At 40.1% G+C, this 27,741-nt stretch overlaps 1 protein-coding gene across 1 annotated transcript; it reads right to left on the minus strand.

Moving 5' to 3' along the window:
- Positions 1–4,410: 4,410 nt before the first annotated feature.
- Positions 4,411–27,741, minus strand: LOC137331751 (monocarboxylate transporter 14-like). Its single transcript, XM_067995734.1, is given in 8 exon segments — positions 4,411–4,629; positions 6,043–6,210; positions 11,099–11,177; positions 15,252–15,502; positions 16,207–16,277; positions 16,279–16,348; positions 18,834–19,120; positions 27,608–27,741. Coding segments are annotated over 6 exon segments (882 nt in total). The 5' UTR covers positions 19,096–19,120; positions 27,608–27,741; the 3' UTR covers positions 4,411–4,629; positions 6,043–6,061.

Here is a 27,741-nt window from a genome sequence, read left to right on the forward strand (position 1 = left end):
TTTCTGCTAATTTAGCAGCGGGATCTTAAAAGAGACATTCGGCCCCTGATTAGCATATTCAATAGAAAGGAAAATTGTGGTGTATAACGAGTAGCCAATCCATTGCCATCCATTTTGTGCCCCTGCCGAAGTTGAATTTGAGCTCCACTGTCCCTGTGATTCCCCTTTCCCCCAAGACATTGGACCTAATCTAATGAATGTGGAGGATAGACTTCTATCAAAGGATTTAGAAGATTTTACTAAAGAGAGGTAATATCACTTTTCGAAAATCCCTTTTGCAGTGGGTTGTGTCTGTACAATGTGCCTCCGTAGATTTTGGCTGTTTTTTGGGGTGATTTCTTCAACCAGCTTTGGTAATACTTGACATGGAGGTATTGGATTTTTGTTAGAATTTCTGGTTATCTACTGCTTTCTTAAATTATTAGTTGCTCCCATTGAAGTTAAGAGATAAGCTATTCCCAAGCTGCTACTAATGGCGCTTTTAATTGATCAATGGATGACCACAGACGAGCAACCAAGGAATGATGCACCTTTCAGTTTTGCTGGCATTGTTTGTTGAAGCAAGGTAACACATCATGCAACATGGTGTTTAGCTTTTGCACCAATAGGTACCTTTTGCTTTCTAACATGACAACTAACATGACTTTGGCACTGTAATTATATGTAACTAGCAGTCATCTCCATGATATTTGCTTTAACTTCCTTAATGTCTATTAACCTAACATTCCCTTCATTTCTCCTTTCCTCCACCATGAATATATGCCTCACCTTAGCTCTAAACCCAGTGATCGTAACATTTTATGCAACAGTATAAGCACTGCAGGTTATGTATGTCTGTACTGCATTGCAATGTCTATGCAAGCTTCTAACCTGACATGATAACAGTGGACAATTTCTGAATCCTTGCCAAAGATAATTTAAATTATTTTTTTTCTTTTTAATTTCAGGTGACGTAGCTTGTTGATATAACAACGTAATATGCCTTAAAGTGAAAGTCAGTCCATATCTATGATTTCCCCAATCACAGTGTATTTGTGATCTTGGATGAGTCCTAAAATAAAGGTAGTGGTTTCCAAAAGGGAAGGAAAATCTCAGGGTAAGGCACGCTGTATGCTCCTGGTAGCTGATTACAACAACACTTTAAATTTCTGTAGTGCTTTCCACAGTACAAAAAGATGTCTCGGAGTGCTTCACAGGGCAATGTACAATGAGTAGACACCAATTAGGGGAAGAAAGGGAAAAACGGGTTAGCTGGGCTTTTGAAAGCAGAGGTGGGTGAAAGATGGAGATGCTGAAGGATGGAGTTCTAGATGGTGGGGCCTAGCAGCTGAAAGAATGACTGCTGATGGTGGGGGGAGAGAGTAATGAGAAATAGACCATTGTCAAATGAATGAAGGCAAAGATATATGGCTGGAGGAGATTGTGGAGATAGGGATGTGTAAGACCATGGAATGATTTGACTGTGATGACAAAAATCTTGAAGGCATTTCCCTGGGCCTTGAAGAGACAGTGAAGTTTGGCAAGGACAAGCATGATGGAGATGACCACCTTAGTGCAGTTGAGAATGTGAGCCATGACATTCTGGAGGGTGGAAGCAGACCACAGCATAAGAGTCGATGTTTGTCTGATTATGCATCTGTGAAGCACCTTAGGACATTTTCCTTTATAAGGGGCGCTATATAAAGTTTCTGTTGTTGAGTGGTATTAGGAGTTGGCCTATGAATAAGTTGTCTCTCAGCTTTGTTGGCTGAAGAACATGAATGCCTAAGGGAAGATCTAACAGAGAAAAGAAAATAACTACAAAATGCTGGATAAATAGACTACTTTTTGATTGCATATAAAGGAGAATGTGTCAACAAAACTGAGCAAAACCTGAGAAAAATGCCATTTCAAAATCAGTCTGAAAATAGACCAATACCACCTAGACCAGTATCAGGACACAGAGACCCCTTCAGCAGTGCAATCTCCTTGACTTTCTTCACACTACAACATCAAGGAGGCTGTTCAAATGGATGATACAGAAGGATCCATAAAGCACTTGCATAAATAAAAACATTTTTAAAAATTGATGAAAAAAATTAGTACATCAGATACAGTTTGCAGAACATCCTTACTATTCATGGCACTCCCTCCTAAAATTGTTTTCATGTTTAAAAGCTAAGTTAGGAGAATTTGAGGAGAATGGATTTCAAGATGGTAAGTGTATTAAATTATGTTTATCCAAATGTTCCGCTACTGTCTCCTTAATAATAGACTCCAAAATTTTACCCACCACAGATGTTAGGCTAACTGGTCTATAATTTCCAGCCTTCTGCCTACTACTTTTTTTAAATAAGGGTGTTACATTAGCAGTTTTCCAATCTGCCGGGACCTTTGCTGAGTCCAGAGAATTTTGGAAAATTATTACCAAAGCATCCACAATCCCTACTGCCACTTCCCTCAAGACCCTAGGATGTAAGCCATCAGGTCCAGGGGATTTATCCGCCTTGAGTCCCATTATTTTACTGAGTACCAATTCCTTAGTGATTTTAATCGTAGGGAACTTCTAGTACTTGACTATAGATAAAAAGTTACACCAATATTGATACAGCTTCAACAACGGTTTGTGGCAGAGAATTCCACATTCTAACTATTCTCTGTAAAGATCTGGACCTGAAATTCCTTGAGAGTTCCTTCGGTCTCATGCTTTAATCCACTCTTACAAGCAAATGACACCATGGGGGGCGGAACTGGGGCAGGGACTCCCTATGCTGGAGTTACCGATCCAGTGGCTTGGTCGGGATCAGATGTATCTGTAAAGCCTAGCACACACAGTGAGTTGTACTGATTTTCAAATGTGCGAGTCCAGGCTGTGGAAGTATGACCATCAGGATTGCATCCCAAGAATTTTTGGACCCATTTTTTTCTAACCTCCCCTTTAATTCTTTTTGTGATTGTCTTAAGTTTATGCACTCTTGTTACCAATGCATAAAAAAAACTAGCACTCTTTACTCTATCATTAACCCTTCATAATCTTGAAGACCTCTTCAGGTCACCACTTAACCTTCTCAGCTCAAGTGAAAAAAGCCCTAACTTCTCCAGTCTCTCTTCATAACTGTAATCCCTCATCCCTGGTAACATCTTAGTGAATCTATACTGCTTTTATATCCTTCCTATAATGGAGCACCCAAAAGATACACAATACTCCAACTGCAGCCTAACTAAGTTCAATGTTATCTCATTGCTTTTGTATTCAGTGCCTCCGGATACAAAGCCAAGAATTCTGTCTGTCTTTTTTAAGTCTTATCTACTTGTTCTATCACTTTAATGACCTGTGTATCTGCTTGTTTACCTATTTAAAATCTTACCATTTAAGATGTATTTCTCTTCTGTATTCTCACTTCCAAAATGTATTACTCCACATTTTTCAGCATCGAACTGTAATTGCCACCTGTCTGCCCATACTGCTAGCCTGCTTATGTCATCCTGTGACTCTTTCACAATCCTTGTCACAATTTCCCATACCCCCCAATTTGGTGTCATTAGCAAATTTCAATATTCAACCATCTCTCTATCCATGTGGCCACATTTTGTTTAATTTCAAGTGAGATTATCTTTGCCATAAATCCTCTTGATATATTATCAAGTGTTGAGGATAACCTTTTTTCTCCTTAAAAAAGAAAATATAGAAACCATGGATGTTCGGATGCTTATGTTGTACAAAGATCCATTTTCCAACCACACTGAATCCTAAATAGTTAAAAATGAAGTGGAGGTTCTGCCTCTGAAGACATTGCATGTTACATACTTTAAAAATATTCTGGCTTATGTGGTGGGGTGGGGAGGCACAGGATTGTGTTTTATTATGTTCCATCACTAAGCTTTGCACTGGAGCCATGTTGGTTTTCTTCAGTAATACCTTATGGTTTCATTAAAGCTACTGATCAGTCTCATGGCTCCACATGTTGGGAAACTGAATCTATAAATCAACTTAGAATAAAGAAAGCTTTACCAAAATGTGGGGTCTCAGCGGTTGAAGGCACAGCCACCTATGGAGGGAGGAGGGGATGCACGAGAGGCCAGAGTTTTCGGGGGGGGGGGGGCGGAGTGGAGGTGGAGTTCTACTCTATTTGCTCCATTCAAATCACTCCAAATAAAGTCTATAAAAGTCTATTTTTCAAGTCCTATTGTCCCTTCATTCCTCCCTATTCAACCTTCATTCTATCCCATTGCAAGCCTGTCTCCTTCTACTCCTTTTCTAATTAGAGACTATTCTGTCCTACCCTGTGCTATACCTGTATCCTTCCACTCCCTCCTTAATTAGGAAGTTGTTCATTTCCTTCTTAAAAGATTTGTACTCTCTCCACACTTGGAGCGGGTTATTCTGTCACTCAGCTCCAGGTGAAAAATTGAACATTAAGTCATACTTAGTTCATTGTGTCCAAAGCCTTTAATTGTATCCACCGATTGAGCATAAAAGTAGCATAGGTTAACTGTAATATAATTGTAAGATGATTCCATTGCTGGCAAAAGTAGCTGGCTAGTAAATCATACTTTGTGACATGGATGTGATGAATCAGCTCTGCAGCATCTACCTTCTAGGACTTGACATGCGAGATTATCTATACAATGGAAGTGTTTTATTAGAACCTGTGTAAACACAAATAAAACAATGGTTATGAACATAAATCAGTGGTAAAGCTACCACTGTGAGTAGTTATCAGATCTGATGTATTTCCTCAGTGGAAACAAACTCTTTGGTTATTTGATTAAGTAAATGTCTGAAACAGCCAATATTGAATCTTGTAATTATAGGATAAATATACATGAGAAATAAATGAAGAATACTAGCTCTAACATAAATTGTGACTATTTTATGCAATAAAAGTATGAAATCGTTCTTATTTTTCAAATCTCAAAAGTTGTTCTCCCAAGTAATCATAAGAACATAAGAAATAGGAGCAGGAGAAGGCCTTATGGCCCCTCGAGCCTGCTCCGCCATTCAATCAGATCATGGCTGATCTTCAACCTCAACTCCACTTTCCCGCCCAATCCCCATATCCCTTGATTCCCCTAGAGTCCAAAAATCTATCCATCTCAGCCTTGAATATATTCAATGACTCAGCATCCACAGGCCTCTGGGATAGAGAATTCCAAATATTCACAACCCTCTGCGTGAAGAAATTCCTCCTCAACTCAGCCTTGAATGGCCAAGCCCTTATCCTGCGACTACGCCCCCTTGTTCTAGACTCTCTAGCCAGGGGAAACAACCCCTTAGCATCTACCCTGTCAAGCCCCCTCAGAATCTTATATGTTTCAATGAGATTATCTCTCATTCTTCTTAACTCCAGACTGTATAGGCCCATTCTACTCAACCTCTCATCCCAGGAATTAATTTAGTGAACCTTTGTTGCACCGCCTCCAAGGCAAGTATATCCTTCCTGGAGAACAAAGGAAACTAAAACTGTATGCAGTACTCCAGGTGAAGTCTCACTAAAGCCATGTACAACTGTAGTAAGACTTTCTTACTCCTGTACTCCAACCCCTTTGCAATAAAGGCCAACATGCCATTTGCTTTCCTAATTTCCTGCTGTATCTGGATACTAACTTTTTGTGTTTCTTGTATGAGAACACCCAAGTCTCTCTGAACACCAACATTTAATAGTTTCTCACTATTTAAAAAATATTCTGTTTTTCTATTCTTCCTACCTAAGTGAATAACCTCGCATTTCCCCACATTATATTCCACCTGCCACCTTCTTGCCCATTCACTTAATCTGTCAATATTCCTTTGCAGATTCTTTGTGTCCTCCTCACAGCTTACTTTCCCACCTAGCTTTGTATCGTCAGCAAACTTGGATACATTACACTCGGTCCCTTCATCTAAGTCATTAATATAGATTGTAAATAGCTGAGGCCCAAGCACCGATCCTTGCGGAATCCCACCATTTATCACCTGCCAACCTGAGAATGACCCATTTATCCCTACTCTCGGTTTTCTGTCCTTTAATCAATCCTCTATCCATGCTTATATATTACCCCCAAATAATGAAAACGAGCTACCTTTTTTGCAGTAGATGCGTCAGGTTTCAGAAATTCCATCATTTTTCTTTTCAGTGTTTCCCTTTAACTGGATACAGTGCTTCACCAACAGACAGGCTATTCCAACCATGTAGAGGAGACCACATACATAAAACGGGAAGTCGTACTTGTTTGTCAAATCAAAGATTCAGCCTAATTAAAGAGAGGACTCATTAAGTATCCAACATTTGATATTCTTATACTTTAGGCGTTTCAGTTATTCTTCACTTTCATATCGTGCTTTTAGACCTGGCAATAAGCTACAGTTATAATGATCTCTTTACAACATATATACCAGCCACAAAATTTTCCCTTACTAAAATCGAGATTATTTTTCGTGACCTCATTTAATGGCACAGTCTTTTTGTGAACATGGTCGTGGATCAGGACATGTAGCACTGGCATTGCCCATACTAGCAGAATAGAATAAATCAACCCCACGGAAAATTGATGTATTGTATCTTGTATTCAGTACACGGATAGATGGTGTAATTGGAAGATGGCACGTTTTGGGATTTTTTGACAGAAAGGATTGAGAAAAAATGTTACTTTCCAAATGTTGCATTTCAAAGCATAGTATATTCAAGCATGTGGAGCCTGTAAAAATATAGGTATGTTTTACATTTTTTTTAAAGACAACAGCTAATGCAGAAATCAAAATTGGTTTGACCTGTATGCTGGCAGTTCTTATCTTTTAATCACAACGATGCCTCAGGACAAAAGCCATAGTTCGGAAAGAGCAAAGATAGGAAGCAAGGGTTACTGAGATATCAATGTAGCAGGATATTAACCAGGACACGAGGCTTCTATCATTGTATGTTCGATGACCTAAGGGTAATAAAACACCCAACAAAGTTAACCTCAGCAAGAGTTAGACAATGAAAGCTTGTTTATAAAGTGGTATAAAGAGATACAAAGCTTCATTCAGTAGGAACTTTGACTACCTTCAAGAAGAGCAATCGTGAACGGTTTTGGATAGGCAATCACTCACGATTCCTGGGAAGATCTTTATATGTAAGTTTCTAGACGTGGACTGTGTGTACTACTCTGTATGTAGTTTTAAGATGAGTGTTTTGAAACAATAATAGATGTAGTTAATTGTCAGCCATATTACTGTCCCTAGCTTTTCAAACCTGTTATTAAAAAGGATGAGAATTATCCAACAGAGCCACCATCTCTTGCCAGCCTGGCACTGAAGTGGAGGAGCAACAGATAAAGAGGTAGGAACTGTCACTAGTCAGCAAGAGGTGTTAGGCTATAAATATAGAATTCTATGCTAGTTTTAAATGGAAAACATGGTTTTTGATTGCTGTAAATTTAGCACTGATCTTGCACTTTGTTGTTCGTGGACATTAAATTAATTTTTCAAATGAAGTATTCAACTGATTGAGCTGGACATTTATACTCAGGTGATGAATTTTGGCATAGGACATCAAGGGCTGCTCAGCAGTCGTATGCTAAGGTTGCTAGTGGTTTCAAGGAAGATCACTTTCTTGACCAAAACTGTGGGAAAAAATTAGTTGAAAAAACATCTGTGAATCCAAAAATCAGCAAAGAAAGTTTGGGTACTCTTCAAAACACTGAAGCTCCTCACTACCACTTGTATCAGGTGACTGAAGGAGCGGTTATGCCTAGTTTTCTGAGTTTAATTTACCAAGAGTACAGTAATGCTGTTTAAAGCAGGAAATTCTCATGCACAGTATCACCAGGTGATTGGCACCCCTATGTAAATGAGCCCCAAGGGAGTTCAGCGGGCAGATTCTCAAAGCTGCCAAAAAGATCTAGGAAATTTGTGTTTAACACAATAAATGGCACATTAGCGGCGTAATATGCTGAAATGCAAATTTCCTCGATCTGCCAAGGTAACTTCAAACAGTTGCACATTAATCTTCTACACTTTATATAATAATTATATAGGTAAATGTCCCAAGGCACTTCACAGGAGTGCAATCAGATAAAAATGGACACCAAGCCAAAGAAGGAGGTATTAGGAGGTGACTAAAAGCTTGGTCAATGTGGTAGGTTTTAAGGGGGTCTTAAAAGAGGAAAGAGTGGTGTAGAAGGAGTGAGGTGTAGGGAGGGAATTCTAGAGCTTAGAACTTGGACAGCTGAAGGCATAGCCGCCAATGGTGGGGTGAAGGGAGTGGAGGGTCTTGGTGCAGGATAGGATAGACGCAGCAGAGTTTTGGATGAGCTCAAGTTTATAGAGCGTGGAAGATGGGACACCAGACGGGAGAGCTTTGGAATAGTTGAGTCTGGATGAGGATTTCAGCAGCAGATGAGCTGAGGCAGGGGCAGAGACGGGTGATGTTAAGGAGTAGGCGGTCTTTGTGATGCAGAGGATATGGAGTTTGAAGCTCAGCTCACAGTCAAATAGATTGCTGAGGTTGTGAACAGTTTGGCTCAGCATGAGACAGTGGTTGGGGAAGGGGTTGGAATCATTGGCGAGAGATGAAGTTTGTGGCAGGAGCCAAAAACAACGGCTTTGGTCTTCCTGATGCTTAATTGGGGAAATTGCAGCTCATCCAGTACTGGATGTTGGACAAGCAGTCTGACAACACAGTGGTGGTGGAGGGATTGAGAGAGATGATGGTAAGGTAGAGCTGGATGTTTTCAGTGTACATATGAAACCTAACATCATGTCTTCGGAGGATGTCGCTGAAAAGGCAGCATGTAGATGAGAAATAGGAGGGGGCCAAGTATAGATAGAAACATAGAAAATAAGAGCAAGAGTAGGCCATTCGGCCCTTCGGGCTTGCGCCGTCATTCAAAATGATCATGGCTGATCGTCTAACTCAGTACCCAGTTTCCACTTTTTCCTCATATCCCTTGATCCCTTTAGCATTAAGAAATATATCTATCTATCTCCTTCTTGAGTACATCTAATGACTTGGCCTCCACTGCCTTCTGTGGTAGAGAATTCCACAGGTTCACCACCTTCTGAGTGAAGAAATTTCTCCTCATCTCGGTTCTAAATGGCATACCCCATATCCTGAGACTGTGACCCCTGGTTCTGGACTCCCCAGCCATCGGGAACATCCTCCCTGCATCTAGTCTGTCTAGTCCTGTTAGAATTTTATATGTTTCGATGAGATCACCTCTCATTCTTCTAAACTCTAGTGAATATAGGCCTAGTCGACCCAATCTCTCCTCATACATCAGTCCTGCCATCCCAGGAATCAGTCTGGTAAACCTTTGTTGCACTCCCTCCATGGCAAGGACATCCTTCCTCAGATAAGGAGACCAAAACTGCACACAATACTCCAGATGTGGTCTCACCAAGGCCCTGTATAACTGCAGTAAAACATCCCTGCTCCTGTACTCAAATACTCTTGCAATGAAGGCCAACATACCATTCGCCTTCCTAACTGCTTGCTGCACCTGAATGCTCGCTTTCAGCCACTGGTGTACAAGCTCACCCAGGTCTCGTTGAACCTCCCCTTTTCCCAATCTATCACTATTCGGATAATATCTGCCCTTCTGTTTTTACAACCAAAGTGGATAACCTCACCCAACTTGTCTAAATCGCATTGGAGCCTCTTTCAATCCTCCTCACAGCATATTCCACCCCAGCTTTGTGTCGTCTGCAAATTTGGAAATGTTACATTTGGTTCCCTCATCCAAATCATTGATATATATTGTGAATAGCTGGAGCCCAAGCACTGATCCCTGCAGTACCCCACTAGTCACTGCCTGCCATCCGGAAAAAGACCCATTTATTCCTACTCTCTGTTTCCTGTCTGTCAATCAATTCTCAATCCATGCCAGTATATTCCCCCCAATCCCATGTGCTTTAATTTTGCACACTAACCTCTTGCTTGGAACCTTATCAAAAGCCTTCTGAAAATCCAAAATCCAAGACTAGATCCTTGGGGGCCTCCAGAGGTAATGATGCTGGAGTGGGAAGAGAAGCCATTGCAGGAGATTCTCTGGTAGGAGTGGAACATGGCAAGGGCAGTCCATTCAGCTGGACAATGGAGGCGAGGCATTGGAGGAGGATGGCGTGGTTGAGGTGCCAAAACAGGATGGCCAATACAAGCCTGAGAAGCAATCTCTCAGTAGCAGGCACAAAGCACTTCCCCTTCTTTTTAAATACTTAGAGGTGGCCCTTTCCTCAAAAAATCCCCACCTCAATCTATTATATGCAAGAACTCGTGTTGCATCTACGAGTACCAACTATTGATTAATATTGCTAGAGACAAGCTTGGAGCTGTTGCCATTGTACCAGGAATTAAAGTTCTAGAAGCAGACTCTTTGTTTATGGATTTTATTGGATGGGAATGATACTCACAGACAACACACACAACGATGCGAAGGCTGCCAGAGACCTCACATTATAATTGCTGAACTCAGTCGCAGGGTGATTAGCCCGAGTCTTCCCTAATTCTTTTAGAGTGGTCTCACTTTTTATCCTACCGCTAAAAGGCCATTGCATCATATCTTCTCCAAGACCGTCATTCTTGATTTATACTAACTTAAATCAGCACAGTGTTCCAGCTGGTGGGTCTCACAACAAAAAAGCTGTCCTTACATGTACGGAAAAGGTAAACATCTAATCATCAAACAGACAGATGTATCTATTGGAAAATGAGAGCGACACAAGGCTATCTTACATGATGACAATCGATAAAGTTTTGCAAAGGGGCCTTGGTGATTTGAGCTGTCTAGTGACATTCTACAGGTATCGCCTGTTCCAATAGATTCTGCAAAAACTGTCTTTTAACCACAAAATGGAGTCCTGAGCATAAAATGGACCTTTCCTGCTCACGTTTCTACCAATATCAGAATAATATGATGAAGTTGCACATTTACATAACAACAGAATAAAATTGAAGCCACACAAGCGCAATGACCAACTCCAACAAGAGAGAGACTAAACACCTCCTCTTGACATTCAATGGCATTACCATTGCCGAGTCCCCCACCATCAACATCCTGCAGGTCGCTACTGACCAGAAACTCAACTGGACCTGCCACATAAATGCTGTGGCTACTAGAGCAGATCAGAGACTGGATATTCAGTAGTGACTCCCCAAACCCTCTCCACCATCTACAAGTGACATTGGGAGTGTGATGGAATACTCTCCACTTGCCTAGATGAGTGCAGCTGCAACAACACTCAAGAAGCTCGTCACCATCCAGGACAAAGTAGTCTGCTTGATCAGCAGCCCATCCACTGGCTTAAACATCCACTCCCTCCACCACCAGTGCATCCATGGTTGCAGAGTGTTCTATCCACAGAATGCATTGCAGCAACTCCTAAACTCACGACCTCTACCATGTAGAAGGACAAGGGCAAGGGCAGCAGGTGCATGGGAATACCATCGCTTCCATGTTCCCCTCCATGTCACACACCATCCTGACTTGGACATATATCGCCTCTACTCATTTCTCCTTCGGTTCAAAAATGAACTTCTTCCAAGCATAACTACATAATGGCCCCAGAACAGGGAGACAGTCAGTGACTAAGTTGATATCACAGTCTTACATCATTGAAATGATTGCTAGTAACAAGTTAATGTTCTGCATATCCAGAACTTTTGCTTGTAAATGAACATAACCAGTCGTTCACATATATATAAAAATTGGATTAATATGATTGAATATAATGTAATTATCTCCCTGCGAGTAGAACATTTTTGCAAATGACATAAATCAGCAGCCGTTGTTTGTATTCATGTCATTTCTTCACATAGCTCATTTCCAAATGTCCATTATTGCTCCTTGACACTTTTCCTTCTATGTTTCCTCACATTGGAGAGTTTCTACTGATTTAATGTTGTCTGGGAAAGGAGGAAAGAAAGTGCTATGAATACCTTCCCCCATATTCCCTGTGGGAAGAAAATTGGTCGAAAAATGACATTCGACTGCTCTCGGGAATCTTCAACAGTGAGTTACAGAGCAGCATTAATGGTGGCTTGAAGGCAGATTGCGTGCCTACTACCTTGGCTGGTGGATGATGCAGGAGACCGCATAATATCAGACAAATCTAAAATTGGACAGCAAGTAATAATCAAACTGCAGAGATCTTGGGTCAAAAGAGAGTGCATTCTTTTTGATTCTTATAATCATCCTTTCACCACAATTTCAATGTGTGGAACATCCCCACGGCATACTTGTGAGCTAGATCCTCTCAGCCTGTAGCTTTATTACTGTATGTCATATCCATTTACCTTCCAGGCATCATAGACCAAATCAACCAGCCAAGGCTCCTACGAAGCTCAAATGGGACATCTGTCAGTTACCCTGCTTGTACCACAGCTTTGAAACAAGAGTTTTGGTTGCTTGTGTTAAAGGAATTGGCAATATCCCCTCCAAGTGAGAAATCATGATTATATATAAAAAGGGAGGAAAAAGCCCCTAAGCAATTACATAAATAATGGATAAATGGAAATGAATTGCAGAAAGAACATATATCAACATAGACTGCTATTTCCAGGGAGATTGTATTGAATAATTTTGTTAATACAATTTTAGGAATAAAAGGATAGTGGTAGGCAAGAGATTAAAAAAAAATTCTCTTTATCTCTGCCTCCGCCACACAATTTAATCACGTAGAAATTGGTTTGGGCCAGTTTTTGGGGCCTCTGGCCTCATTTTTATCATAGAGGCGAGTTGCTGGCGCCCTTCACGCCTCCTGCTGACCACAGGCCAACAGCAGCTGAGAGAAGTGCTATGGAGTCAGGAGGAGCATTGCTGCCCCTACTGCATCCACAGGAGGGGAAGTTAATTTTTTTGAAGGACCGCTGGTTAGGCTGCAGTACAATTGGAAAAACTAGTCAGAGAATGCATGGCGTAAGCTTCGCCTAGTTTTTCACGAATTTTGAAGAAGGGTCCTGAAACAGGCACAGGACCCTTCTTTGCATTTCTAAATTGGGCCAACGCTGATTTCAGTCGGCCACCAGAGTTGCCTAAAAACAGTGAGGATCAATATGGCGGTGACCATGCCGCCAGCGTAGTGTTAATTGTATGATTTATATCAATTAGTGTTAACTGCATTCGGGTGGTGGGTATCAATTGGGGACTCTCATATCCTTTTTATAGGAGAGCTTAGCTAGGGTGTGGTGTGTGTGTAAGGGGAATCTCTGTGAATAAAGGCTTGGAAACAACTAAAGACCAGGCTCTAGCATTCTATCCTTCACCATATGGCTATCCAATTTTAACTCGTAGGACCTCACACCAGAAATTGGTAAATGTTGTGCCCGTTTTACGCCCGAGGAATGAGCGAAATGCATACCAATTTCTACCCCGACGTAACTTTCCCTTGCAGGCTTTCTGTCCCCTCTTAAAAAATCCAGTCATTGATCATTAAGTGTTTGGTTTTTAAAAAGTTGTCTTAAAATGATTAATAAAAAGAAAAGAAAGCCTTGAATTTATATAGGGCCTTTCACGACCTTAGGACGTCCCAAAATGCACAGCTAGGTCCCACAAGCAATGTGATAATGACCAGATAATCTGTCTTTTAGTGTTGTTAGCTGAGGGATAAATATTGGCTAGGACACCAGGCGAATTCCCCTTCTCTTCTAAATAGTGCCTTGGGATCTTTTATGTCCATCTGAGAGGGTTTAATGTCTCATCCGAAAGATGGCACCTCTGACAGCTGTAGCACTCCCTCGGTACTGTACTGAAATGTTAACCTAGATTTTGTGCTCGAGTCCCTGGAGAATAATAGTGGTGCTTGCAACTTTAAGCCTTTGGTGTCGTTGATGTCTTGTGGCTAGACTAGAAATTCCAGGTGTATCTGCGAGAGAAGAAAATAAAGCTCAGAGCACATTACTTCATTTTAATACTCTCTGCATACTCGCAGATGGACACAGTTGTACCTTGACTAACAGTAAGTAACCATTTGCATTTGTTTCCAGTTTACTCATTAGGTCTGAAAAACTAAAATAAAGACTTACCAGTCTGTGAAACGCTTCCAGTTTTTATATTGCAAACATCCTGCAGGATCTTGTGGAAACAGTTACAGGACTTTCTCCTGCGCTGAGCATAAAACTTCTCTGTGTTTATCATCTCATTCCAGTTCCACAACTCATGCAATTTTTTCATTGGCTTTCCTTATTAATATCATTAATGTTTTCAAATATCCTGCTGGGTTTTTCTTGTTGCAGCATTGTGTTCAACTACTAGCTTGTCAGTTCCCATGACTCTCTTGTTACCTTTGTGGTAGGAGTTGTTTTCAAAAAAAAACATTGACGTTCTAGCCAGCATCGCTTTTGTGAAAAAATGAAGCTTATTCTCCGTAAGCTAAACACCACTGTCCCTCCGAATTCTGCAATTAACAAAGCCGATGGAATTTCCAAACTGTCTTATGGAGTCAATAGTGTAACTTCTGACTCATTGTAAAACATAAAGGGTTATTGCACCATTGTGTGCTTGGATGCCAACCGTTGCAGAATTTCCTTCATGGCTATATCAGCAAAAATAGAGGAAAACTGCTGGGGTGTAGTATTTCTAAATGGTAGAGACATGTTGAAACCATTCCTCTGGGAAAAAGGAACCAATGGTTTTCTTTACAGATGAGGAAATGCCAGAGAAGAAGTGTTGCATTTAATATTTTGTTTGTGTAACAAGCAGCACCAATAACTTTGCTATTACCGAACATGAAACAAAAGTTTTTATTTGCTAGAGTTTCTTATTCTGTCGTGTTCAGAATAGAAAGTATTGAAACAAGACTAATTTTGTACAGTACCAAGAAATTGTTTTCAACATGGTATATGGCTGTCTTATTTTATTTCTCAATGAACTGCTTTTGGGTTACCTAACTGTCCAGAATTTCATCCGAATTTAATCATGAACAGGCCACACATGGCCTATCCAGCCAGTGAAGCTGGGAGGCCATGAGGACCCTTATTACACTTGCATAATATACTCTTATCAATAATTATCAATACATACACCTTGAAGTTTAGTTTCCCTTCCTCATTTTAAATTACTTTTCTTCTCTTTAAGTCCCAATGAACTGAGCACCATTCCTCAAATGAATGGACAGGCAGGTCATCTGGTCTTCTCTTCAGCCAGTGCTACCCTAAAGCAGGATGATCTTGGTTGACTACCTTGATATATAGATAGATATAATTTTGTTCCTCCTCCGTTCCAGTAGCAAAATGGCTCTCTCGTTTATGCAATTCCCCTTTATAGCCTGCCCAAGACTAAGAATTCACAGTATGAGAATTGCATAACTCTGGTACATTTCCTTTGTTGGATGAAGGTGGTCTTAATAGAGCGCCACAGACACACAGGTTTAAATTTACTGCTCCATGGATCATCATTGTACCTCTCCATCCAAACTTAGCAGAAAGGGTTTTGAGTAAAATTGTTACAAGGAAAGCTCCAAACCCGGTGCCAGTTGTGCTTATTCCCTGTGCCAGTGCTCGCCGTTTTTGAAAATATTGTCCCACCATGACTATGTTAGGCAGGTAAGCCAAACCATTGCCAATCTCTGATCACACAATGAAGAAAAAAGATTTTAATCATACAAAAAATGCTATCTGTATTTTTTCAAATGAAATCCTCTGAACATGATCGATGTTGGTATCATGAACTAAAAAACAATGAAAGAGCATAAAAAATTAATTATTATGCAAAAGCCATTTTGTTCGAAGTCCATTTTCACTTTAATCCTCCCCCCGCATGGTCAGGAAGGGCCATCCTGTCACATCATCCCTCAGATAGCACCAATGATGTTTCTTGGATGATCTAGCAGGAGATGAACACTATAGCAATGTGAGGAGGGACCACTGTTCTTAGACAGTTAATCCAGACAGCTCATTTGAGACAAATCCATCCCTTAGGGAAATCTTGAGTGGCAATCTTATTCAAATTTGGGATTTGAAATGTTTTAGGAAACACTATATGTAGAAAAGTTGTTTCATTCTGCTTCTCTTGCAAGCGTTTGACATAAATCTTTCTAAGTTGTGGTAGTGGAAAGGACCATTCTCAAGCAGGATAACACAAAAGTAAGTCTTGTGCCATAACAGCATGTACACAGTCAGAATGATCAGACGTGGCAGAGGAAAGCGGTAAAAGAATTTTCATTCAACCATCAGCTAACCCATAATTGAAAATGGTTAAACTAGTGTAGCATGAATTATTAGAACAATTATTATGAAAGACTGTTTGACCAAACGCTTAAAATGCACTCACCAGCTACTACCCCAAATGAAATAAAGAGATAGTAAACACTTGTTGCATAAGCACTCAGCACCCAGCCCAGTGGTGATTATCCCTCCAATTACTGCAGTTGTACGACATCTCCATGTGTCCACAAAAAAACTCACAAATGGGCCTGTATAACAGAAAAAGGAAAAATCTGAATTAACTGGGCAGAAAAGGTAGCAAACAGATTGACAGATCAATAGTAGGAAATACTCCAATGTGAGATGGATAGTGGACAAAATCGATATATTTCTATAACGTGAAAAGAGGGTGCATCAAAGAATAGAGTTTCATGGATAAGTAGAGAGATTAAAACTAAATTGAAACTGAAAAGGGAGGCATATGATAAAATTTGAGCTAACAATATTAAAGGTAATCATAAGGAATATAGAAAATGTAACAGGGAGGTGAATAAAGAGATCAGAATGGCTAAAGTAATTTGAAAAAAGACAAGCAGATAATATAAAATGAAATTGCAAGTGGATTTATAAGCATATAAAAATAGTTAAAAAGAGTATAGGATGACTTAGGGATGAAGGATCGAGTCCAATTGTGGAGGATGATGGTATGGTGGAGTCATTAAATAAATATTCTGCATTGATTTTTACAAATTATGACGGAAGTGAGAACATAGTGTACTAGAGGAGAATATGGAACTGTTGTTAACACAACTGTAGAAAAGGAGTTGGTTTTGATAAAATTAGCAGAACACAAGGTGGTTAAGTTACTGGGACTTGATTGCATACACTTAGGCTGTTGCAAGAAGTCAAAGAGGAGATATCAGAGACTCTGGCCACAATTTTTCAACCCTCCTTAAATATGCAAATTGTGCCATGGGACCGGAGAGTAGCCAATATAACACCTTGGTTCAAGAGGGAAGAGAAAAATAAACCAGATAATGACTTGGCTGTCTGCATGTCCACAAACACAGAAGTGAGTATCAGTACAAGTGATTATCAGTTATATACTGCAACAGCTGACTATATTACAATTCTATAATGACATTATCTGAGAGAGGTAGTGCAAATAAAACAAATGTTCTTTCACCTCTGACATCTAAGGTTGAATGTGGTCCAATAGACAGAATGAACATCTCCACATTTGGCTGGCTGTAAGGGTCTGAAATCAAAAGCGCCTGAGGCTGTTTCAACCCAAGTTCCAGTGGGCATGAGTTCACACCACAAAACTTACTATGAGTTGACGTAAATTGGTCGTCGCCCTAACCAAAAGTTGACATAAATTTGGCACTCATTCAGAGAATCCACATGGATATTTGTTCTCAGGTGATGCATACGTAGTAGTTTTGCTATTGTTCTCGGTCTGTATAGGCGATTTGGACTTGGGTGTGTTGTTCTGAAGCTGAGATTGAGATACATTGTAGGCATTTTATGCTGTGTCTCGCCTGTGCTATAATGAGCTTGGAATGTTGGATGCTGGGGTCCAAGAAGTGGAAAAATGTTCCATTCTTAAGCAATGGCACCCTGCCTTAATGAACACAGAAAAAATGTGAAAAATAATAAACAGTAGTAAAATCATTGGGAAAATCACAAGTAAATCCTGTTAATTTAACTTCAGCTCTGTTGGAACTAAGGACTAAAAATGAGGCATCTTGATGCCTACACATTCAGTTTTACTGCCAGTTATGATTGTCCTCTGCACCAGTGCCAGTGTAAATACATGGATTTCCACTGTAATTCCTCCCAAATGGATCATTGCAAGGTGACACATTATAGTCTCAAGACATATAAAGAAAGATATTTTCAAGAGTAAATCTAATATAAAGTAATAAATGTCACTTCTTGAATTACTTACATTGTCTGATAGCTTAGTTTTTCATGTTTTTTTTGCTATGTCCATTTTCACAGTTCTAAAATGCTCTATTTTCAATTTGCAGTGTTAGAAAATGATGCCATAAGTCAACTCTCTGGTTGGGAGCTGAGAGACTGGTTGTTTGTTTCAAGCAACCTTGAAGTGATCCAAGTACTTACTCACCTATTGAGTCAAATGTTTTCTTCTAACTGGAATGTTTCATGCCTATATTTTGGGGATTTGCTGATTCTAATGCCTTTTTGTAAATTAAGAAAATATTTTCCATCCATTTAGTTTTCTTTCCCTAATGAGTCCCTACCCAAGATGGTGGACAAGCCACCTGGTCCCAGGCCTCTGCTGATATAGATCAGTAATTGGCTGCTGAGCCAGGTGGACGTGTGTAACAGGTTGACCAATGTTTCACCCCTTGACATTGCAATATGCATCTTTTGCCACAAGCAGTTTGGTTGAGAGTGGTTGTCAAAAACTGGATACCCAGGCTAGAATACTAGAGCCTAGTCTTCAGTCATTTCACAGAGATCCACCTTACCTACACAGTGCACCCCCTAGAAAAGCTCTCATATAAATGGATACAAGAGAGTCCCCAATTGATACACATCACCTGAATACAATTAATGCTAATTGATATGGATACAATTAAACAGTGGTATCTGATTGTGTCATGAACCATAACACTCCAAGGTACAACGCATTTGTTTGATGTGCAAGTGCATCCCTAAAAAGTTATTAATAAAGGACATCCTTACCTTATGAAAAAAAATTATAGCAATAAATGACAAACCTACCAACAATCAGTGATATACCCATTGCCAATGATCCAATCCATGCTGTTAATCCACGACTTTGATTGAACTCCTCGATCCATTCAACATAAAGTATCCCCAGGGCCATCTGTGATCCCATAACAAGCACATGCATGATGAAAGATGCCAGAACCACCATCCAAGCCCAACTCTTGTCAATGTTTGGATTTGTTCTTTGCATGTTAGTTCTGGGTTTAGTACAGTCTTCTGAGTGGTATTCAATGTTTTCACCATTGGTTGCCATCTTGACATTCGAGGATGAAGAAAATCTGCAAGAATAATAAGGAATAAGTGGTCATACTTTTTTTCAATGTTACCAACAATTTTCAATTACAGGTAATCCCACCCCTTCATTTTTGTATTTATCCACATCAGATTTTATGTGAAATTAAAAATACTTTGTTCATTCTTTTAACTGACATTTATTGTGGCACCATTCCATAATTAATTTTTATTTCAATTTTTTTACTCTGTTTCCCTCCATTTATTCAGGTTGAAACGATTCTTAACTATAAAATTCAAATTATCAAATTGATGTACTCAGATGTATTTGTAATTTGGAATTGGGACCTTCGTATAGTCAGGTTATTTTAGAAACTAGACTCAGGGCTTTTCTGCTTTTCAGTTTGTCAAATTAGACTATCATTAGATACAGTTATTGAATAACTATAACTAACAACACTGTTGTTTTCTATCTTCTCTAGTGTCTTTTGAATGAATGAATTGAATACATTGAAACCGTAAATCTAATTTTTAAATTGTCTCAAATATACAGGGATCTAGAGTCAGCATTCTAAATCAGCCTAAATGTTCATTCTAATCAAGATTAAGGACAGGTGTCCTGCACTCAGATTTGAAATAGCCCCAGAAATGACACAAGTCCCACTTTGTATTTCTTAGAGCGCATATTAATAATTGCAATTATTCTGAACTATCAAATTGGAATTTTATATATATTAGATAGATAGTAAAAATATATGGTCGGCCTCCTCCCGATATCCCCACCATCACAGAAGCCAGTCTTCAGCCAATTCGATTCACTCCACGTGATATCAAGAAATGGCTGAGTGCACTGGGTACAGCAAAGGCTATGGGCCCCGACAACATCCCGGCCGTAGTGCTGAAGACTTGTGCTCCAGAACTAGCCGCGCCTCTAATCAAACTGTTCCAGTACAGCTACAACATTGGCATCTACCCGACAATGTGGAAAATTGCCCAGGTATGTTCTTTCCACAAAAAGCAGGACAAATCCAATCCGGCCAATTACCGCCCCATCAGTCTACTCTCAATCATCAGCAAAGTGATGGAAGGTGTCGTCAACAGTGCTATCAAGCGGCACTTATTCATCAATAACCTTCTCACCGATGCTCAGTTTGGGTTCCGCCAGGACCACTCGGCTCCAGACCTCATTACAGCCTTGATCCAAACATGGACAAAAGAGCTGAATTCCAGAGGTGAGGTGAGAGTGACTGCCCTTGACATCAAGGCAGCATTTGACCGAGTGTGGCACCAAGGAGTCCTAGTAAAATTGAAGTCAATGGGAATCGGGGAAAACTCTCCAGTGGCTGGAGTCATACCTAGCACAAAGGAAGATGGTAGTGGTTGTTGGAGGCCAATCATCTCAGCCCCAGGGCATTGCTGCAGGAGTTCCTCAGGGTAGTGTCCTAGGCCCAACCATCTTCAGCTGCTTCATCAATGACCTTCCCTCCATCATAAGGTCAGAAATGGGGATGTTCGCTGATGATTGCACAGTGTTCAGTTCCATTCGCAACCCCTCAAATAATGAAGTAGTCCGTGCCCGCATGCAGTAAGACCTGGACAACATCCAGGCTTGGGCTGATAAGTGGCAAGTAACATTCGCGCCAGACAAGTGCCAGGCAATGACCATCTCCATCAAGAGAGAATCTAACCACCTCCCCTTGACATTCAACGGCATTACCATCGCCAAATCCCCCACAATCAACATCCTGGGGGTCACCATTGACCAGAAACTTAACTGGACCAGCCACATAAATACTGTGGCTACAAGAGCAGGTCAGAGGCTGGGTATTCTGCAGCGAATGACTCACCTCCTGACTCCACAAAGCCTTTCCACCATCTACAAGGCACAAGTCAGGAGTTCGATGGAATACTCTCCACTTGCCTGGATGAGTGCAGCTCCAACAACACTCAAGAAGCTTGACACCATCCAGGACAAAGCAGCCCGCTTGATTGGCACCCCATCCACCACCCTAAACATTCACTCCCTTCACCACCGGCGCACCGTGGCTGCAGAGTATACCTTCACAGGATGCACTGCAGCAACTCACCAAGGCTTCTTCAACAGCACCCCCCAAACCCACGACCTCTACCGCCTAGAAGGACAAGGGCAGCAGGCACATGGGAACAACACCACCTGCACGTTACCCTCCAACTCACACACCATCCTGACTTGGAAATATATCGCCGTTCCTTCATCGTCGTTGGGTCAAAATCCTCGAACTCCCTTCTTAACAGCATTGTTGGAGAACCTTCACCACACGGACTGCAGCGGTTCAAGAAGGCGGCTCACCACCACCTTCTCAAGGGCAATTAGGGATGGGCAATAAATGCTGGCCTTGCCAGCGACGCTCACATCCCATAAACGAATAAAAAAATATATAGCAGTTTGAAGCAATGTAATGTTTTAGTATGATTTTAATTTCATTTTATTACTTTTGCTTCCTCAAAACCTCCACAAAAGTCTGCTAGATAGTCTTTGCTGCAGACTTTCTACTGCTGCCATCAATGGCGCAGTGTAGCAGCTAAAAGACGGCCCTGTTTGCTCAGTGGATACAGTACTTATGTCCATTGGTCTTTCACCTGCAATTTGGAACTGTGCACTACTCTGAAGTGGACTACCTAGAAATTCATCTGACAAGTGGTAAAACTCATCTCTGGAAAGTAACCAACATGCTCTGAGTGGAAATCAATAACAGTTGATAGTGTGACCAGGTCATTCAATTGTACAACGGGTTATACTGGCAGCTACTAAGTTATAATTCTGGACTCCCAACCCTGATGGGATCTGTCATTTATGTTCTCAGTCCGCAACCCGAACATTCTGACAAGATCCAAGTGAGATTACCCAAATTATGAAATGTTGACATTTCATCGAGGCTGGATTTAAAACTAATTCCCAGAGCTACTGTGTACTAAAGCGTATGCCACCCAGTAACCCTCTCAACCATTCCGCCCACCCCCCCCCCACTCCCTCACCATTGTAGCATAAAATTAATGTTTTGCCAAAATATATTACATATTATATGCCATTATTTAATTTTGATTACTTTTGACTTAACATAAAATATGGCATATAATTCATTTCATTTCCATAAAAAGCTTATTAGTTGTATTGTTGTATAACTCACTCCATTTTATTTAAAATTTATAAAAAAACTTGTCAAAGTATGATGTACAGACCAGATTTTACAGTAATAAAAGTGCTCATTTGGTTTAGAAACCTGAAATTCTCATTTCAGGTAAAGACACACAAAGCATATTTGCCCAGCAGTGTTTCTTTTATTGATTATTACTACAAAGACTAAATGGGAGACACAGGCCTACATGCCAGCAGCAATGCACCATTGCTGGTAGCAACACGTAAATAGCCAACATTGACCATCCTGCTGTAGGTTCAGTATTATCAACATTCCCGTGATAACACAGCATCCAGTGGTGAATTAGATGAAATTATGCTAATTTACCATATTAATTGGAAATGAACTATTTGATTTTTATTAACTCAGATGTTTTACCTTCTGCTAGCAATAAAATAATGAAAGGGATCACAAATGAAAAAAGCTAAGGAGCCACACATTAATGCACGAGAATCTGTAAAACATGAGGAACAGATTATGAGATCTCCTATACAGTGTCCATGTCTGGGCATCAAAAAGCATGGGGAGAAATGACAAAATAAGTCAACAATATATCCTACCCACCCAGAGATATTCAAGAATATAAATGAGTTACCTTCTATCTTAAGCAATCTTTAGGTTGCTAAAGATAGAAGGTGGCACAATTTGACCATGCAAAACAATGCCAGCAGTGGATTTACCCAATAAAATACCTAAGAACTGCTGAGAGTTGTCATTTTATTTAAAGTGCAGACCCAAATTACTCCTCTGTAACTGGCAAGTTAATTTACAATACAACTATAACATATCATTATCTCTACACAAACCAATACATGTCATTTGATTTATCTTTATATAATTCAAAATATTACTCAATGTTGCTTTTGCTACCACTGTTATAATGTTTACTTTAATATTGTAATATTTATCTGTAGGCCATATTTCTGAATAAAAAATATTTTTTCAAAAGTAATGAAGTGCATTAAAAGGTTCTCAGATGACAAAATCTGTCAATTTTAAAAAATCCTTTCCTCTCCCAGAAATAGGACAATACCAGTTTTATTTATTCTAATGGATCTCATTAACTGATGGTTTGTTAATTGATGCTACTGTATTCTGTTAAAGTAGTGTAAGAAATGTGTGACAAATAAGCAGCATTATCTGTAGTGAAACCTTACAGTTGTAATTATAAGGAAAGATTACCCCACATAACATTATCTAGCAGATTGTTGTTAAATTTTAACTAAAATGAAATGGCAAAATTACTAGTGTGATTTATAGCGTGTGGTTGTAGCATTTGAACACTATATTATAAATCTTTGTTTCATTTGCTGTATAGAAATGTTAATTTGTATCTAATTGTATATTATTGTATTCAGCAATTATGTGCATTAAAATGTTATTGATTAGGTGCCGAGAATCAAAATGGTCGAAGCATCACAGACTGTTGTTAGTGCTGACAGAAGATTATTGCACCGCCTCATCCTATGAGGCTAAGATAAAGCAGAGAAAAAGAAAAGATGTAACATAGAGGTGAAATTCCTCTTGTAGTGAAGAAAGGGAGAATGAAGCTTTATTCCACAATTAATATCCTGCCGAGTCCACTCCATGGTAGTTTGTGTGGGGGATTTTCACTTCTGTAGATTTTAGGCTTTACTTTTAGCTGTCGTTATTTTCACAGAAGCCTGTCAATAATTATGGATGATTGCTGAAGTGGAAAATCGGCAAGAAAGGGCTAACAGAAGACTGGGATGCACCCACTGATACAAATTCTGATTCCGCATTGGATATAAAGGTACAACACAATATTTACAAAATGAAAACATACCTTTGAAGATAAGTGTATTACCGTTTGTGTATATTCTTCAATTACTTTGAAACAAGTTTTGGTAAAACAGAGCCCATTAAAAAAAACTCCAAGGGAAAGTTTCAACTGAAGCAAACAAAGTGTCTGTTACCAAACGAAAACATTCCCCAACCATGTAGGAGGTTTGGTGCAGCCTTGTTTCAGGAATGAGATCACGCACGCTTTAACATGACCCTGGCTTTCTTTCCACACTTCCCATTTGTGGTCACTATTTGGTAATGTAATTGTACATTATTCGGGAACGGCCGTCTGATAACTGTTACCAGAAGCGTTTTCATCTCAACTGCCTCAGAATACTAAAAAGAGAATGGTCACCACCGTCGAATAGGGAGAAAACCCAGATGGTTCGCCTGTTATTTTTAGCATGAAATCACGTGGAATAACGCAATGATACTTTGACAGAGTGTCGTATTTCGACCTAAATTCTATTATACGTTACGATTTTTGCAAACAAATGCCAAACATTTTTTCCACAATGGCAATGCCTCATTCATCAATGGTTGTGCAGCCAAAAGACGTCCTTGGGTAAAAACATGTGTCTATTTGTGCTTCCTATTTACAGAGTTCAAATATTGACAAAGGAACAAATTGCTTGTAGTTTACGAGTAGCATGGCATATTTTGCAAAGAATCTCTAACTCCAATTAGAAGAAATAATCACATTTTACCTCTGGTGTGTTGCAACAATCATATTTAACTTCGATTAACCCTTCTGAATCATCAAAATCTAGTCAGCTTTTAAATCAAATAGATATTTTTTTTCCTTAGAACATCTTTAGAGTTGAGTTTCTGTCAATTTCTAAATGTGACTATAATAAAATAGAATTGAAAGAAATGCGTAGTCGTTTGACATTTCTCAAATTGTCCTAAGCTATTAGAAATAATGTGAAAACTCTTACATTTTTTTATTCTGGAATTTGTCACTGAACTGCTTCCCACAGCTGCCAAGGTTTCAAATTCAAACAAACATCTTGTCTCTGATTGCTGACCATCTGCATTTTCTGCTGATATCATTGTGCATTTGTGTCTAAGCTCAGCTAAAGTTGCATGTTTGTGCTTGAATGCACTTCCTTATTGAAGTGCTGCGATTTTGATTCACTTACTGCTCTGATGTGACACAATTTGAGCATCCCACGGTTGCCTCAGTTGTGATGGTTACTGCTTAGTCTCGCTACTGGTCCGTTTCTTCTGGTTGGTTCTGAAGATTTTCTCTTTGGATTCCTTGACTTGAGGCAACATTTTTGCTGATGGACAATTGCCTTCCTGTCCCTGCCGCTGCCCCCTGTGTTTGTGTTTTGTTGCTGGACCCTATGTTTTGCTGTTTGATTCTGATCCTGCCTCCAGCATGGAGATGCTCGCTGCTTCATTCTATTACGAGCTAGCTCCGGTTTTCAAAATCTGCAATCACGTCACACGCACACTCTAGTGGTAGGATGGATTCAGTCAAGAAGCTCGGATACCCAAGGCAAACTGCAAGGCCCATCACTGATAAATAAAATGTACCAATTTATCATTCTGTACTGCATTACATAAATAAAGATATTTCCCATGTTTCTGTTAAATGCTGTTAAACCTAATCCCTTGCTTTAAATGTGGTCTTCAAATGATTAAACATTAGAACTATCTATTTGAAATATTTGAATTATGAATATTTGAATATGATCATGATGCAGGACCTACACCAAGTGCATTGTAACTAACACTATTCTAAAGATCTGGATCATGCCTTTTATAGTGTATTGTGCTACAGCAGCAGGGACAGGAAGGCAATTGTCCATCACAGTCATATCAGTGCAAAGCAGTTTTACTTCACACCAACACCAGGGTTATATGGGTTTCAGAAACAGATGCATTGAGGTAAAGGTGATCTTAAGGAGGTGGCAGTAGACAGTCTTTGTGATGGAGAGGAGATAGGGGTGGAAGCTTTGCACCAATGCAAAATTTGTGAATGAAGAAATTCTGGTTGAGCCATTGCGCTACCAGAAGAGCAGCGAGGTGGAGTTCCGTCTGTCACACTGTGCCCACCATGACCCCAGTCAAAATCTCAGGGACAGGGTGGTTTACATATTAGTAGCGCATCCATGCCAGTAATTGTGTTACAGCCCACTCTGTGAACCTGCCAGCATTTGAAAGCGGCACCTTACTGTTCCATCAGGGGGACAACAGACAGTTCTGGCCAAAGACCTCAGTGCATTGTTGTCCTCTTGATGCCACCCTTTGATGATAGGATCCCAGGAGCAGAAGATCTAGTCTGCGTAGTGTAAACCTGGTCTTAAGGCCAGACCTGACTCTGGATCTACCTTCCAGAGATTCTCACTCCACTTCAATCTGGTGTCAGTTTCAGCCCTAGCTCTGGATCCAGGCTGCATTTACAATGTGGGGTAGATTTTCCGAGTCCTTTCCTGTGGTGAGGTTTTCATGAGCCTTTATAGGTTTGGTCCTGTGCTTTTCCAACCATGCATTTGTCACCTCCAGACTCAACCATTTCAATGCTCTCCTGGCCAGCCTCTCATCCTCCACCCTCCGTAAACTTCAGCTCATCCAAAACTCAGTTGTGCATATATTATCCTGCACCAAGTCCTGCTCACGCATCATCCCTGTTCTTATTGACCTATGTTTAAAATTCTCATCCTCATATTTAAATCCCTCCATGGTCTTGCCCCTCCCTATTTCGGTAACCTCCTCCAGCGTCTCAACCCCTCACTCCCAAGCTCTTTGATCTTCTGGCTCTTGCAATGGTAATCCTAGGTAAAACTTGGAGTTGTGTAAGGAATTGGCTGAAGGAGAGGAAGCAATGGGTACTAATTAGGTGAGTAATATGGGTCTACAGAAATTAACTGAATGGGGTGATCCAAGGACTGATGCTCGAGTCCCTACTGTTTGTACTCTACATAAATGATATGGATTCAGAAATGCAATGCAAGTTATTCAGATTTGCAGTTGATAGTAAATTGGGGAGGGGCAGTCAAATCTGATGAAATAATCAAGATACTACAGAACTCATACAAAACCCTCAAATCGCCGATGAAATTCCTCTCCAAAGTCCTTGAAGGTGTTGCAGCCTCCCAAATCCCTGCTCGCCTGCCCTCTAACTACCTGTTTATCTATCTCCAATCAATTTTCCACCCCCCACTGCTGTTGATCTCTATTTGCTGTATGAAATAGTAAAGGGCATCACATGAATCACTGGACCTTGGAGAGTGCCAACGATGTCCACATGTCCAGTCTGATTTATCTTTTTGTGCCTTGTTTGTTTAGCTGTTACTGACTTTTTTTAAAATATAGGACCGAGAAAATGTACAATGGATGTTGATCGCAAGAAAATAGACAACACATGGAGGCTGATGGCATTGAAAATGGAAGCAATTCAGAAGGATCAGAGGGGACGCCAACACTGCTAGGGCATTCAATTCACTGTTTCATTCAGTGAATGAGCTACTCCTGCACTCTATGGAAGAGACCTGTAATTATAATTATTTTTAAAATAGAGCATTTACAATTCACACTACTTACCTTGAGTTACCCTCTTAAAAATCTTCAGTTGCATCCATTTATCCTTTGGTATGGACTTCATTGGTTGTAAAGCAGATTGAGACATCCTGAGGCCATGAAAGGCACGATATAAATGCAAGTCTTTCTTTCTTTCC

Source organism: Heptranchias perlo, chromosome 13, assembly GCF_035084215.1.
Source record: "Heptranchias perlo isolate sHepPer1 chromosome 13, sHepPer1.hap1, whole genome shotgun sequence".
NCBI lineage: Eukaryota > Metazoa > Chordata > Chondrichthyes > Hexanchiformes > Hexanchidae > Heptranchias > Heptranchias perlo.